Here is a 17,215-nt window from a genome sequence, read left to right on the forward strand (position 1 = left end):
TAACCTGTAATAGAACCATTTCTTTCACATTGACCGGTCTCATCGATCTGCTACATTGACCTGAAATCGTATCTGTTTCTGTTAATATCCTGTCTTTGATGGGTTTTGTTCTAGATTTTTAGTGGTGTCAGAATCTATAACTACCTCCAAAGATAGGGCTCAGAGGATGACTGTGAAGGACGAATGCTCTCATCCTGCTCTTGCTGATGAGAGGTATGCCATGGGTTCCATAAAAGGTCTGATTACAGTTGCACCCCTCCAATCTAATAGCAGATGTGTTAATTTGTATTCACACACACACTCTTCCTCTGTGTACTCTGTTTCAGAGTGCTTAACGTTGTCAGATGATTAAGTCTTCTCTTACAGATGAAAGGCCTTGTTTGGACAGGCTTTCAAATATTCAGTTGTTCAGACTTGCTAGACTGAGTCCTTGGCCTTCCATGACCGTTTATGAAGCAACAACTTTCTTATTTAATTCAATTTAATAACAGACATACTTTATATTTCTGTGCCCATCAATCATCACCTCTTTGTCACACCACATAAGTGATGTGTTGACAATGTGTCAATATCACAGTAAACACCAATGCTGAACATGCTTTGTGTATTTAGAGTCAGATTACTGCCCGTTAAAAGCCATTTCCCTTTTGGTTCGCTGTCATTTCTGGCACCGTTCACTTAATAGCAGAACTTGAACACATCAGCTTTGATCACAACAGGCCTATGAAATAGTAATAGGAGTGCAGTACAATATCAAAGCTGCAGTCAACGTGACCCTAAGGAAACTTTGAGTTTGAGTTTGACAGTGTTTCTTTTTTGCTGATGCTACTGTACATGAATGATAGAGTTTCTTATGAAAGGCTAACACACTTTTCCTTATGATTTTATTTTCAACATTCCTGAATATTTTTGTGTTTGTGCTTGTCTTTCAGAAGAAAGAATGGCTCTGCTTGAATTGCCAGACCCAGAGGGCTCTGTCAGGAAGCTTGGGAGATGCTCCTGCTCCTGTTCCACAGCCAATGGGATCCCCCCGGGCACCAGCTCCAGCCAATCAACAACCACCTCAGCAGAAAGCGCCCAATCAACTTCCAGGGCCTAGGCCCACAGGTCCTCAGCTACAGAAACCACCGGGTCCCCAAGTAAGTGGCCCTCTCTCTTCTGTCAAACATGCTGGGCCTACCCCTCAGACCAAGGGGCCCAGCCAACCTTCCCCTCAAACCAAAGGTCCCAGCCAACCTTCCCTTCAAACCAAGGGTTCTACCCAGCCCTCTCCTCAACCCAAGGGTTCGACTCAACCCTCTTCCCAAACCAAGGGTCCAACCCAACCCTCATCTCAGAGTAAGGGACCTGCTCAAACGAAAGGCCCTAACCAGTCTCATGCTCAAACTAAGAGCCCCGCTCAGCCTGCTAACCAAGTGAAGGGCCCTAGCCAGGCCAAAGGGCCAACTCAGACAAAGGGATCTGCCCAGACTAAGGGGCCTTCTCATCCCTCTGGTGCCAAGGCTTCATCCACTCCTGGTAAAGCAACACCCACCTCTGCCAAGGCCTCTCCCACCCCTGCAAAAGCAGCACCTTCCCAATCTAAACCCACAGGTAACAACCAGACCCGCAAACAGCAGCAGAGCCAGGAGAAGACTAAAGTCACAACTAAATCTCTAAAGGAAGACGTCAAGGCCTCACCAAAGAAGGCATTGTCAGAGGCTATCACCTCATCAAAAGACATGAAGATAACTGAAGATTCACAGAAGTCAAGACACCATGAAGTGAGCTACCTGCAACTTCTTCGCCTTCACCTGTTAATCTTGATTCATCATTTTTTTAATTATTTTTTTTTTGCTCCATTCTAATAATTGTAACCATGTCTCATCATCATCATCATCATCATCATCATCATCATCATCATCATCATCTCGTCATCATCATATCTTCTTCTTGTATTTCTTCTTCCTCATCATCATAATCATTGTAATCATCTTCTTTTTGGTCTCTTCTTCTTCTTCTTCTTCTTCTTCTTCTTCTTCTTCTCCCCCATAATCATCAGTTCCATCCTCTCCACCACCATCATCTTTATGTTATAATTACAGTTCATCCTCAGTATCAGCATCTTAGTTAATCTCAGTTAGTTAGTAGTTAGACAATCTATCATCAATTAATATTATCATTATGTAATAATGGTAGTATCACATATCATTCTTTCATCATAATAACAAATTCCTTAAAACCATTTCCTTGTCATTATCATTATCATCATCATCAATATCATCATCGCCATCATCATCATCGTCATCATTGTCGTCATCGTCATCGTCATCTTCATCATCATCGTCATCATTATACCAGTGGCCACTCCTTATCTTGTCTTTCCTCCACTTCTCGTTGTGTACCCATTTATTTTTATTTGTACCAAATGCAAGCTTTGTGTTTAGTGTGACTATCTGTGATGATATTTTAAACATTTTGAGCATGTTCATGAATTCTCATTATTCTTCAGCGGTTCGAAGAATGCAATGGAGAATGCATACAAGATGGCAATCAAGCATGTAACCAAATGGCATTTGTCTGTAAATGTTCCTATGTTAAACTGTCTGTTATACTCACTGTGTGTGTTAATTTATTTAGCCATCTGTGTGTACATAACATGAAAGGCAAATTCAACCCAAATAGTAAGACAATAAAATTCAAGTCAATGGGTTTTCTTGATTTCAAAATCAAACTCTATTCACAAACAAGCTATCCAAACTGAAAATTTTGACCAGAGTTCTAATATATTTTTCTGTTTTTTTTGTTGTTCAATAACATAAAATCTGGAGATTCATTTTGTCTCATTGCCATTAAAACCAATATATAGTTGCTGCACTGCTCTATGGGAACTGTAGGCAAAGTCAAAGCTCTTTGACTTCTAAAACTTAATCGCAATGAACAATAGTAATATTTTTGTCTTTGTATTTGGCCTAAAATGCAAGTCTTCATTATTTTTGGGTTGATTTTACCTTTAAGTGTTACTATGTCTGGTGCTTTGATAAAGAGTTGGTTCTTTGCAGTGTAATTATTCTCTAATATCTTGTTAGAATAGGATTATAGAATGTATCTCATCTGTATAAGGTCCAGTGCTTTAATTCAAATCCCTATTATCTATGAAACAAATGCTCATAAAAGTGTCACTGCTGATGAGTCTGGTGAAATAGTTGGATAGAAGGTGTGCACTGAGGCTTGTAATAGACCTTGCCATGAATTAATTCAGGGCAAAATGATGCTGTTTCTTGCCTCTGACCTCTCTCTTCCTCTTCCTCTCTTTCCCCAGGATTCCAACAAATCAAGTACACAGAGTTTGAGTGACACTGGGTACTCTTCCGATGGGATCTCCAGCTCTCATGGGGAGATAACAGGCCAGATCCGGGAGGAGGGAATCAAGCTCAATGAAAGAGGTGCTTCGAGCCCCTCAGAGATCACCAAGCTGGAGAGCTCCATGAGGCCCCTGCTAGAGTCAAAGACTGCCTCAGACCAGAAGCAGAGGCCACATTCACTGTCTGTCGGACAGGACCGGGAATACAATCCTGATGAGGATGCAGCCAGGGAAGAATCAGAGGATGACCTCAGTTGTAAGCTGCGGCATGACTATGTGGAAGACAGCAGTGAAAGTGGTCTCTCACCATTGCCACTCAGGCAGAAGAAGTCACATAAAGATATAACAGATGAGGAGTTCATGAGGAGGCAAATTATGGAGATGAGCGCTGATGAAGAAGAGCAGGAGGAATATGGAAACCAGAAAACCAAAAGGGGACATAAAACCAGTGGGGATTTGGGGAAGGAGAGACGGCGACTCTCTCACCATTCAAATAGTTTTGAGGAAGACACTAAGGGGTCAGATGGTGTTTATAAGGCAACTGAAGATGAGGAAGGCTTAATGGCCTCTCAAGGAGGCCTCCGGCGATTTAAGACCATTGAACTGAACAACACCAACAGCTACAACCGAGAGATGGAGCTCAGTACTGAGCATGACCTAAGAGAACCAGAGCTGGAGATGGAGAGCCTGACTGGCTCTCCGGAGGAGCGGTCCAGGGGGGAATATTCATCCACCCTACCTGCCACCACTCCCAGCTACACCTCTGGAACATCCCCCACATCTGTGTCATCTATGGAGGATGACAGTGACAGCAGCCCTAGTCGTAGGGCAAGACTAGAGGAGGCAAAGCAGCAGAGGAAGGCTCGGCACCGGTCCCATGGCCCACTGCTGCCCACCATTGAGGACTCGTCTGAGGAGGATGAGCTGAGAGAGGAGGAGGAACTACTTAGAGAACAGGAGCAGATGAGAGATCTAGAGCAGCAGAGGATCCGTAGCACTGCTCGAAAAACAAAGAGAGACAAAGAGGAGCTACGGGCACAGAGGCGCAGGGAAAGATCCAAAACTCCCCCCAGTAACCTCTCTCCAATTGAGGATGCATCGCCAACAGAGGAGCTGAGACAGGCAGCAGAGATGGAGGAGCTTCACCGATCATCATGTTCTGAATACTCACCCTCCATGGACTCGGAGGCAGAGGGATTTGAGATGATTGGTGGAAAGCTCTACAAATCAGGGAGTGAATACAACCTTCCAACCTTTACATCTCTCTACTCCCCTACAGAAAAAACTTCAGCAACGTCACCACCTGACAAAACACTAAAAAGTGCAGAGGAGGTCTATGAGGAGATGATGAGGAAAGCAGAGCTCATGCAGAAGCACGGACAACCAGTAAGCAGTCAACAGAAAGGTGCCCCTCATCCTAGCAGTAAACAGCATCTAGAAACTGGAACTGTCTTAACCCCTGGCTCGAGCCCCACCCAGATCACTGCACCTATGTCCTTCTCCACAACTGGGAGTGATCCAAGAAAGCCAGGAATTCATGCAGCACAGCATTTATCAAAAGAAACCCAAAATAGGATGATGACACAGACTGCCAAAATTGGAGGTGTTGTTGGGGTTGCCACAACCAAAGCTCAAGTCAGTCAGACTGCCACAACTCGACAGGCAGGAAGTACAGCGCCTGCCAGAACAGGCTCCCAGGGGCCCACACAGGCAGCATCATCTGACAGTGGAGCATCCTCTCTTACCTCCAAAGTCTTCTCCTATTTCAAAGGTCCTAGCCCCCCACTCTCCCCCTCCACTTCTCCAACACAAAGCCCGACTCATTCGCCATCCCTGCGACCCACTGGTGCTGCTGGCAGGCAGCTGCCTTCCCTGCCTGGTGGCCCTACATCTCCAGCAGCGCCCCATGGAGCTCAGGCACCGCAAAGGGCAATTTCACCACGTCTTGCAAGACAACAGTCCTCTCAAGATTCACCAGTGATGGTGATTACACTGGGCTCTGAAACAACCAGTCCTGCCAAGCCCCTTACTGTAAATTCCTCCACTTCCCCTTTATCATCACCAACACAGGTCAGCTGTAAAACCTTGTATAGCTCCCAGCCCCCTTCCACAAGTTCCCCAACATCCCCACAAGTGCATCCATCACAACAATCCCCTAAACATTCTTCACAGATGGCCCAAAATATTGAAAAGGTAAATATTGGTATGAGCACAGTGACCACAACCACATATAGTCGTGGATCATTGTCTATGGAAAATATATCTCTATGTAAAATCTCAAACATTCCAGGCACTTCACAGGTTGTAGGACAGGGCCAAATACATCCGAGCAGTAATGTGGTAGATCTGAGAGCCCCAATGAGATCTGCTCCAATTATAATGACAGACCAGGGGATGGACTTAACATCCCTGGCTTCTGACACAAGGAGATACTCTCTAGGAGCAGAGCAGCCATCTGGACGGCACACAGCAGTACAACCACTTATCATGAACCTGAATGCACAAGAGCAACCACATATATCCATATCAACACCAACCACAGTTAGCGTCACAGTTGCAGCTTCTATGTTTATGTCCCAACCCAAGCAACCAGTGGTGTATGGAGATCCTCTACAGAACCGTGTGGATCTTGGGCAGTGTGTTGGATCAGCAGTATGTCTAACTCAGAGTAAGCCACCAATTACAGACCCATCTATTCCCAAAATTGACGCCTGCCTGGAAGACCTAGGTATCCAACAACACCAACTACAGTTACAGCAGCAGAAGCTCCTGCAGCAGCAACAGCTCCTTGAGCAGCAGCTCCAGCAGCACCAGCAGCAATCCTCTTTTGCTCGTTACAACTTAGCTAATCAGGTCCAGCCTCTGCTGTTGAAAAAAGACCTTGTAGTGAGCCAGACAAGCAGTGCCCAGCCTGTGGTGAGTGTTAGTGCCATTCCTAGAGTATCCCCCCTACCTCCACAGTCAGTGTCTGGGGCTCCTGCTTCTAATACTCCACATGAGATCTATGGTGGGGTTGCCTTAGAGTTGAAGAATAAGCCCACGGTAATGAACTTGTCCACAGGTAAGCCCCATGTTATGATGGTGCAACTGGATGAGAGTAATACATCACAGGGGGGAACAGTGACTCAGCTGGCAAAGCGAGAGGAGCCTCCTCCCCCTCCCCCTCCCCCTCCCCCTCCTCAGGTCCTGGATCTCACTGGACAGATCAAACCAGAAAACCAAGTGGCTTGTTGTGATGTTGTTTACAAACTGCCCTTTGCTGGTACCTGTTCAGGATCATTCACTCAGAGGCCTACAACAGTAGCATCAGATAAAAACCCCACCACTGAACCTTCTCAAGCTGCCCATCCTCCCCCTCCACCACACTACATTTCCAGCCAACAGCAACAACACCAGGCACCAGCCACACAAGGAATAACAGAAGAACGTACACCCTACCAACCACCCATACTCCCCCCGGGAAGAATACAGCCCTCCATGTCTGACACTAATCTCCCTTCCATGACTGATGCTGGTCCTCAGCACTATCAGAGTAATGTCCAAGGGGGTCTGGCAGTTGATCTGAGTAGCATGAATCAGGCTTATGAGGGTGGGTACCTTGGCATGGGAGCACAGTATGGATCTTACACTGACTTACGTCACCAAGGAGATGTTGCAGGCCCTCCATTACCCCTGCGTCGATATGGCTCCATGTCAAATATAAATTCGGACTATGGCTACGGTCCACGTGACCTAACAGGAACCGCACAGGATTCGAATCTGGCACAGTACAGTGCAACCACCGCCAGGGAGATCAGTCGGATGTGTGCAGCTCTAAACTCAATGGACCAGTTTGGGAGCCGCTATGGAAATAATCCTGAACTTATGGGGTATGGGGCTGGAAGGGGTGGATCTTTGGGTAGGCTTAACTTAGCATCAATAAGAGCCAACCTACTGTATGGCCCTGATGGAAGACCATCGGCAAATGGCCAAACTCTAACTAACTTAATAAATGCTAGACAAGCAAGTATACGAGCCCTGTACCCTGCTGCTATGAGAGGAGCTGATGGCATGATATATTCCACCATAAACACTCCTATAGCTTCTACCTTGCCAATTACCACCCAGCCTGCCTCTGTCCTACGTCCCATGCCAAGAGGAATATACAGACCTTACCCTACAGGTGTAACTGCTGTACCATTGGCTAGCCTTACCAGGTTGCCTCAAGTGACTCCTAGGATGCCTCTATCCACACAGGGTCCATACTCCTACCCTCCTTCAAACCAGTATCCTACTTCAGCCCCACCCACAGGAAGTGTGCCTGCTATAATCAGCTCCCACCAGGAAACTCCAGTCTACCTTGGGAAGCCTTTAACAACTGTTGCTGCACATACAGCTTCAACCTTACCACCAACCCAACCTGTAGCACATTTGGGAGCACAAAATGTATCAGCACCTGGTATGCAAGCTACTGCAATGCAAATTCAGCCTGCGGACCAACAGACAAACCAAACTCAAATCCCTACACAGAATGTTACATCCCTCTCTCAAGGTCAGCCTCAAAATATACAGCAGGTGCAGGCCCAAATGCAGCCACAATTACAAACACAACAGTTACCCACTCAAACTCAACCTTTATCCTTGACTCAAACTCAACCGCAAATTCAACCCATTACTCACCCTCAGCCACAGGCATTAGTGCAGCCACAGGCCCAGCCACAAACCACACCCCATGTTACTGCTATAGCAGCACCCAGCTCCAAACTTTCTCCTCCCGTGGATGTACAGAAAGATAAGGAAGAGGAGAGATTGAATCAGCAACAAGAGCAAATGCTGCAGCTAGAGCGAGAGCGAGTGGAACTGGAGAAATTGCGGCAGCTGCGCCTACATGAGGAGCTTGAAAGAGATCGTATGGAGCTCCAGCGACACAGAGAGAAAGAACAAATGCTTGTGCAGCGTGAGATTCAGGAGCTGCAGACTATCAAACAGCAAGTCCTACAGCAACAGCAAGCAGAGCGGGAGACCCAGCTCATTATGCAAAGAGAACAACTGGCCCAGCAGAGGATGCAGCTCGACCAGATTCAGTCTCTGCAGCAGCAGCTCCAGCAGCAGTTGGAGGAGCAGAAGAGGCAGAAGACGGCAGCAGTGGAGGCAGCAGCGGTAGCTGCAGCAGCAGAGGCAGCCGCTGCATCAGCAGCAGCAGCAGCTGCAGCAACATCAGCCCAGGGTGCTATACAAGGTGTAGTTGTTGGAGGAGGGCCTCCTCAAGGGTTCATTATTTGTGACCAGAGTGGTAGAGTGATTCAACAAGATGGACAGAGTGTCCAGTTCTGGCAGGATGGGCAGGTGGTTCAAGCAGTGGTGGCTGCTAGGCCTATTCATAGTTCTGCCTCTGAAATGTCTTTAAGAAACAGTGACGACCAAGCTGATTCCAAGATGATGAAAAAGCAGAATTCCATGCCTCGGCTGAGGGATGGCTCAGAGGAGGACTCAGTGAAGAGGATTGCAGACAGCTGTGTGCAAACAGATGATGAAGACGGAGAGGACAGATTCATGAACAGGCGCAGGAGAACAAGGCGGATTGCAGACTGCAGTGTGCAGACTGATGAGGAGGACCAGGGAGAATGGGACCAGCAGCCAGTAAGGCGCAGGCGATCACGCATATCCAAGCACTCAGACTCCGCTGTTGAAAATAAATCAGAAGGGTCATCCAAAGTGTCTTCCTCAAGTATAGCTATTCAAACCACCAATGATTCTTCATGCCAGACAGAGCCTGACCAACTAGGCAGGGTTTCACCTGCAATCCACATAACCATGGCAGAGACCTCAAAGGTTGACCTATTACATTACATAGCGGCCCCTGAGAGGACCCAGAAAGGAGAGAGTCTGGCTTGCCAGACAGAACCGGAGGCTCAATCTCAGGGGGTGGTTGCCCCTCAGCTTAGTGTGCCTACAACCATCAGTCCATACTCCACCAGTCTGCATATGGTGGGTGCTAACCCATCTGATCCAGCCTCTACTCGACTCCAAGGAGTTGCTAAGTTTGAGAGGAGGAAACCAGACCCCCTGGAAATTGGCTATCAGCAACAGCAACAAAACGAGTCTCCATCTCGCCAGCCCCCCAAATCTCCCCAGGTGCTATACTCCCCGGTATCCCCATTGTCTCCTCACCGCATGCTGGAGACAACATTTGCCTCCCAAGAGAAGCTCAACAAGGCACATGTCACACCCCAGCAGAAGGCCTTTACTGCTGAATCACCCCAGCGCCACCAGACCCTCCCAAGACCCATAAAGAGTGTGCAGCGCTCCATGTCAGATCCCAAGCCTCTCAGCCCCACATCAGAAGACCCTGCGAAGAACAGGTTCTCCCCATACCATCAGCAAGCTCTGTCCAACAGTCAGGTATGAAATCATCAGTCTTTCTTTAAATTATTATTAATTCATTTCCCTTAGCTTAGATCCCGTATCATTCTGACCTGCGGTCAGATAATGAGACAATAATATTTTTAAAGGTTTTTCAAAAAATCCTAAATGACAGCCAAACATGTATGTGTCCTGGTGGAGAAACTGTTTAGCATGTCCAGATACATGTCTGTACCAAGTTCCACATCTCTATGACTTAACGGTGCGGCGGGGATGAGCCGGCTTATTATAATGCCAATTATATGGGCCAATCAGTACCATTCTTTGTGTCCAGATAAGAGACAGTCACAGAGTCACTACATTTGGAATATTAGAATGTCTTGAGGTCACATTGAGATCAGGCTAGATGTCACAAAGTAAATCAGATTGTGGATTAATTCAAGTTAAGTCGTCATGTCGTTTGTAAACAAATGAGCTTTATTATTTAATCATTAGCATTATTAGTGCTGAAGCCCCCCACAGCATATCATAAATTTGCTCATGTAAACAAATGTTGATTTAACTGTCCAAATTCTGTTTTAAGATGTATTATTAGTTTAAAAAATAAAGTACAATTTTTTCTATTCCAGAAACAACATGCAAACATTATATTACGACATAACTCATTATTATCATAGAGATACAGTGTCATTATGCACATATGAACAATGTAATTAGTGTCATTCCACATTTTCAAGAGTCACTTGATGAAGTGTTCAAAGTCAGATGCTAAGCATTTAAAGATACATTTAGATAGAAATAGATACATTTTTAATAAGGTAATGATTGTTCATTGTCAAAAATAATGAACACCTGTTCTACACTCTACTTTTTAGTAGCCTGTACATTGTCTGATACAAATCTAATGCAAAATAGAACATGTAGTGCTGAGGATAGGGCATGCTGAAAGAGTCTTGTGTGTGAACATAGATGCATCACACAGGGTTTGGCATCAGAGGAAGTGACAGAATGTTCTCATGAGAGCAGCTGGCCATGCCAGGGAAGCTTTTTCCTTTCCTTTTTTTCTCGTTCTCCTCTTTATTTTCTCTTATCCTGCCTCTTTCTACTCTCTCTGCCTGTTTCTCTCTCTCTCTCTCTCTCTTTCTCTCTCTCTCTCTCTGTCATGACTTCTATATCTGGCTAACCCTTCAGAGATGCCGGGGGGACACACAATGTCGAGGCATCCTGGTAGTGCTTTGCTGTCTTCCTGCTTATTAGCAGCTGGTCAAAATAAATTCACATTCCTTTGCACTCAGTGCAACATTAGTCTGAGGAATGAACATAGAAACATAGAAATCAGATTTCAGATATTTCTTGCTATTTGTACCACTCATCTTTTAGTGTTGAATACATGGCTCTCTTGTGGATACTTATTAAATTCACCATGGATCTACCCAATACAACTAATTTGTAAGTAATAGTAATAAATCTCTTTTTAATTATTTGTAATCATGTATTGTTCTTACCTAAATTGATCTTCGAGATAACTGCATGCCATATAGGAGATTTTGAGAAATCTGAAAAAAGAAGTGGGGTAGGGGTTGGGAGGGTGGGGAGGATTGTGGATATTTTATCAAATAAGTAAAGGGAAAATTTAATACATTTTAAATAAGCATTTGATTGAAATCACAAGACTCAAAGGACTACTTCATCGTACTATCCTTCTAGTGGCAATAGCAAAATATCTTATTGTTTCCATGCTTATGTTTACATGCTGAGCTGCTCAAACTCACACTTTTATTTTCTTCACTTAAAGATTTTGTGCTTAAAAGATTATTTTAACATTCATATAAATCATTTAGCAATTTAGATTGATGAATGGAAAAAAAACACACATTCTGCTCAGTCAAACACTTATTGGCATTGGTAAAGACATATTTGACTAATGTTTGATTTGATGTAATAAGATGTAATAACAATATTATGAACTTCATCAGACCTATATTTAGTATAATAAGTAAAATGGGTAAACTGTACCCCTGAGTTGAAGCATTTTGCAATATTAACATAAGATGTGTATTCAGCTTTGATTTGACCACATTAACTGCAACTACAACTACATGTTATTTAACAGAAAATGAAAAAAGTCACTTAGTGTCTTTGGCTGATTAAACATTTAAAACAATACCATTAAATCAAACTATGCTAATTGAACTACTGTGGAAGCTAAAGCTCCCTCAATACATAACTCAATTACCATGAAATAATCTAACAACATATCAAGCTGCATAGCTCTTAGCCTAAATCTAGAGATGAAGAGAAATCTGCAGACTCTCTGTAAGTACCCAGTGTACAGTAATGAGTCTAATTTACATAAAGGCATTCTGTTTATAGCTCAGTGTTTGCTGATGATGTGTCTCTGCCTCTCCTAACAGATGGCCTCCCTGCAGCAGCAGCAGAACTCTCTGATGAGAAAGGTAAAGAGGACTCTCCCCAGCCCCCCTCCAGAGGAGACACCTCTCCCCATTGTTACTCCAGCGCAAATGTACAGCTCTCCTGGCATGCCCCAGAGGGTCCTGCCCAGACCCGCCCAGGGGGTCACCAAGGCAGGCCTGCTGAGTGAGCTGAAAGCTGTGGAACAGGAGTCATCCAAGCTCCGTAAGCAGCAAGCTGAGCTGGAGGAGGAGGAGAAAGAGATTGATGCCAAGCTGCGTTACTTGGAGCTAGGCATCACCCAACGTAAGGAGACCATGGTGAAGGAGAGGGAGAGGAGAGAGCTGGCTTACCTGCGCTGTATGGGAGACGCCCGGGACTACATGTCAGACAGTGAGCTCAATAACCTCAGGATGGCAGCTGCAACAGGAACCTTTGATGCTAATGGTCTACTGACAAGGCCCAGCACTGCACCACTGAGCCAGTTTACTAATGACCTCAATGCAACCTCCCAGTATCCCTCAACCTCATCTTATATGTCCTATCCGTACCCTCAAACCCAACCAGCGACACAGCAGCCAGGCTCTGCTTATCAACAGATAGGTTTCCAACCTCCTCAGTACCCCTCATCCTCTGCACCGCAGCCAGGAACTTTCCAGCCCCATCCCCCACCAGGCCCTGGCTACCAGACCCAGGGAACCTACTCCTCCCATATGTATGCCCAGTCTACCTATCAGACAGACCTTGGCATGCAGCAGCATGGTCACCAGGGCTTCCATCCGCCCAGTCAACCTATGCCAGGCCAGAGCCTGCCTTATCCCAGCCACAGCTCCTACCAACCTGGCCTCTCCTTCCAGCCCCAGGCAGAGATCCTCACAGTCCACCAAAGGCCAAGGCAAACCTCTCTGGCTGACCTTGAGCAAAAACTGCCTACCAACTATGAGGTCATTAGCAACCCTGCGGTGTCAGTGGCCACTTCAGCTCCAGATTCTAGCTTTGGCTCAGTCTACAGTAATGCCTATGGACAGTACCGCTCCCCTGAGCCTGGCCTGAGTCACTCTGTGGACAGCCCCACCTCTGCATATGCTGCAGATGGTCTCTACACCTCCAACCTGGAGCAGAACATTCCTAGGAACTATGTCATGATCGATGACATCAGTGAGTTGACAAAAGAAAACACTGGCCAACCCACTGATGCTCTAGGTCATCCTGTAGGAGGGCGCTATGGCAGTGAGAATGGCCCTGCACGTGGGAGTGCCTATGGTAGGCCTGAAGATGAGCCTGTGGATGCTTATGGCAGACCTACGGGCACAACAGGCTACCAGAGCACCGTGGACAGCCGCACCAGCACCACAGTGAGTGGAGGATCTTCCTTTTACTATGATGATTATAAACACTCATCACGGAGTGGCTCTGGCACCCAGAAACTCTCATCCAAGAATTTGGCCCCTGCAGTAGTCTCCTCTAAACGTAGTAAGCACAGGAAGCAGGGAATGGAACAGAAGATTTCTAAGTTCTCCCCTATTGAGGAAGCACGGGATGTGGAGTCTGACCTTGCTTCTTACACCATGACATCATCAACAGGGGGCAGCTGCACAGTTGTGTCCAGGTCCAAGAAGCTTCAGGATGATGTCACATATGGGCTGAAGAAGAATGTGTATGACCAGCAGAAGTATTACGGCACCAGTCGTGAGGGCCTTGAGGAGGAAGACCGCATGTACAGCTCTGGTAGGTCCAGGTCTACTGGATATGGTATGGACAAGATCTCCTCCCGGGATGCCACAGGCTACAGGAGTAAGTCCTATGAGAGGGATGCCATGGAGAGGTCTCAGAGAAGCAGCCGTAGTGGAAGGCCTCCCATGCGCAGCCAGAATTCAGAGGAGGAGAGCCCACTCAGCCCTGTGGGGAAGCCCGTAGGCATGGGAAGAAGCTCCGGCATAACAGACGCCCATGATGTGAGAAACCAGTATGGCTCCAGCCATTCCCTGCCAGATGTGCAGGACCATCACATGAAGGACCTGCCCAGGAGTCATGTCTACAAGCCAGATGACCCTTACCTCGTAGATGACATGCACTGTGCTGTTTCTGACAGTGAAGGTAACTGGTGCTGAATAATGAGTACTGCCTGACAGTTACTCCTCCCTTCTTAAATGTGTGCTGAGAGACTGCAAGAGACTGCATGCGTGTTGAATTTTGAGAACAGCACCACTATTTCTTTTGTCCTGTTTTTTTTAAAACTTGAATGTCCCCCCAAATGCATGAAGCCAAATATGACTGTTTTATATTTCTGTTTTGCATGCGCACATTTTTTTAAATGTGACGTGATGTCTTGTGATTTTACAAAAATATATATTTTTTTTTTTTGTTGGATTCTACAAAAACCTTTGCATGGCTCTGGGACGTGGAGCATGTTTTTTCAATTATATTGCATGGCTGCAATCTGCATGCTACTCCTCTACTCCTCTACCACATTACAAAACAAAACAATTGACTGATAATCTTTGTTTTGGTTTCAAAAAGCCTATCATTTGGGCCAAGAGGAAACTGACTGGTTTGAGAAGCCGCGGGAGGCCCGTTCTGATCGCTCAAGACACCATGGAAGTGGTACTCACTCAACTACAGGTAGGCGTGGTAACGTGAAGCACACCTACCATGATTACGACGAACCCCCAGAGGAAGACTGGCCCCAGGATGACTACAACCAACAACGCCACTCTTCCTCCACAGCATCACGGGACCACCGTCACCATGGCAACAGCTCTGGGAGGCATGGCTCTTCCCGCCACTCCACAGAGGATCCCAGGTCTTCTCGCTCTTCTAGGACACACCCCAAAGACCCATCTGGCCGCTCTGATGGCAGAAGCTCCTCCTCTACACAGAGGAGGAGCGGTCCAGACTCCCGTTCCTCCCAGGGCAGCCACCGAGACTCGGGCGACTTCTCTCGTGACCCAGCCTCTGGCCACCACCACGGCACCGGGGGAAGGAGCCAGAGGCCACAAGGAGATCGGACATCCTCCAGGAGACAGGATCCCGCCGCAGGGCCTAAGCAGCAGCAGCAGCCACAGCCTCAGCCGCAGCAGCAGCAGCCACAGCAGCAGCCACAGCAGCAGCAGCAGCAGCAGCAGCAGCAGCAGCCCCCTCAGGGCCAAGCTGGGCAGCAGCGGTCAGGTGGCCAGGCCCAGTCTGTGAGGCAGCCAGGCTCTGAGCCACTTGATGGAGCTCAGCAGGCCCAGCAGCAGCAGCGTACACAACAGCAGCAGCAACCACTGCAGCACAGCCAGCCTCCTCAGGCCAGCCAGCCCACAACAACCACCGCAGGACCAGGGCCAGGACCAGCACAGCAGCAGCAGCCGCCAAAATCTAGCCAAACCCCACCACCAGGACGCCAGATGGCAGCAGGACCTCCAGCAGGGCAGCCAGCAGCCACAGCGGTTAGTAGAATACACCTGAGCCTGTTTTTAGTTTACCTGCTTAAAAGATACTGGGGTTTTTTTCTACTGAGTAGGATGTGTGTAGCATGTTCTTATTATATATATATTATATATATATTATATCTTATTATATATTGCTGTGAAGTTAGTTGTAATGACAGATAACAATGTTAGCCATAAAAAACAACAAATAAGCACATTTTTTGCTTAATGTTTTTGTTTGTATGTGAGAATACTCTGACTCCCTACAAAAAGTTGCTTCCAGTAGATGGTAGACATATAAGCTATACACCAAAAGTAGTGAAGAAAGGAAATAAAGAATTATATTGAGAAGAAAGCACCTCACTGGGGCTATAGAGTGTGGCACTGATGGTTGTTATCACAATAGATTTGACACAGATATGCTGTATTTAGAAAAAATCCTGAAAGGTAATCCTGCCAGGATTAGCTTTAAAAAGAAGCCCAAAATAAAGTGTAGTAAGGAAATGAAAACCATGCACATCTCTAAATTAATCTCTGCTTGATCAACAACAGGCAAAGATGGATGCTACACCTGCAGCAGCTGCCGTGGGAGTGAAACCTACAGCAGCAGCCCCAGCAGCAGCTCAGCCTACCAAAATAGCTACACCCCCTCTAACAGGCATCGGTAAGTCTCACCTCTACCATGGCCCCAAACCGCACAAAGAACAAATCCAGACGTACTGTAGAGTCAAACATAGGTCCAGTCAATGTGACATACCCTTCACAAGTGATGGTTGTGTTGTTCCTCCTTGGCAGGCTCCAAGGCAGCCCCTGTTGGGATAGGCAGTAAACCCGGAGGTATAGGCAGTGCTGCAGCAGGACAGGCTCCTGCTGAAGGGGACAATGTTCTCCACAAAATCCTGCAAGGAGGGGCAGCAGAGCAGGCGGGAAAGCTGGGAGATGGTAAAGTCATGAATACATATACATTTAGGAACACCAAAAATTACACCTTCACACCTTATGTTTGGGCCTAGCTAAAGTTCTGGCCTTGGTTATAGCCACTGTCACTTATCACTTATCTTTTGCTCTAAATGCATTTAAGATGTTGGAATGCCTGGAATGGCTATTTAGCTATATGGGTTGGCTTGTTTGATCATATTCCCCACCTTCCCTTTATTATTGTCATAGCTTTGTCTGGCCTTGGGAAGAAGTTCACTTCATTTTGGTGAACTGAAGAAAGGAGGGTAAGTGAACTCAGTTTGTTTATGAATGTAACAGGCATTAGCAACTCAGAAGTTACTAATGAAAAAAAATAAGCTTTCTAACTTACTCTAACTCATAAGCAGGGAGTGATTTGAGAATGGAAGACAGCGGATGGCACCCAACTTGTCAACAAAAATTATGAAATGCTTCCCCATTGTAAACTATGGATGTTAAAATGATAATGTACCTGTCTATCACTCCCCTTGTTTATTTTGAATGAGCTGTCTTTGTCTTTCAGGCTGTGAGGAGTTGAAATCAGATGGATTGGTGGCTTTGTACTGGAAAACCTATGAAACTGCATTTAATACATTTCACCATTACAGAGGAAATGGAGGAAGGAGAAAGAGGAGCGATCCTGAGTGCATCAGTGAGTAGCTCATTAACTCTTCTCTATTCCTTGAGAAATGAATATTTTCTTGCACATGTTTAGGCTTTTTGGGCATTGTCTATGCGAGAAAAAGTG

The 17,215-nt window shown here is 46.2% G+C and overlaps 1 protein-coding gene across 1 annotated transcript in view; it reads left to right on the forward strand.

Moving 5' to 3' along the window:
* bsnb (bassoon (presynaptic cytomatrix protein) b) overlaps positions 1-16,718 on the forward strand; it is a 59,588-nt gene extending 42,870 nt beyond the window's left edge. The window contains exons 4-11 of the mRNA XM_071912673.2: positions 933-1,763; positions 3,302-5,012; positions 5,058-9,724; positions 12,100-14,194; positions 14,618-15,528; positions 16,063-16,174; positions 16,306-16,452; positions 16,678-16,718. Of these exons, the coding sequence (XP_071768774.2) occupies positions 933-1,763; positions 3,302-5,012; positions 5,058-9,724; positions 12,100-14,194; positions 14,618-15,528; positions 16,063-16,174; positions 16,306-16,452; positions 16,678-16,718 (10,515 nt within the window). The remainder of the gene's footprint in view (positions 1-932; positions 1,764-3,301; positions 5,013-5,057; positions 9,725-12,099; positions 14,195-14,617; positions 15,529-16,062; positions 16,175-16,305; positions 16,453-16,677) is intronic.
* The last annotated feature ends 497 nt before the right edge of the window (positions 16,719-17,215 follow it).

This window comes from Centroberyx gerrardi, chromosome 5 (genome assembly GCF_048128805.1).
Source record: "Centroberyx gerrardi isolate f3 chromosome 5, fCenGer3.hap1.cur.20231027, whole genome shotgun sequence".
In the NCBI taxonomy this organism is placed as follows: domain Eukaryota; kingdom Metazoa; phylum Chordata; class Actinopteri; order Beryciformes; family Berycidae; genus Centroberyx; species Centroberyx gerrardi.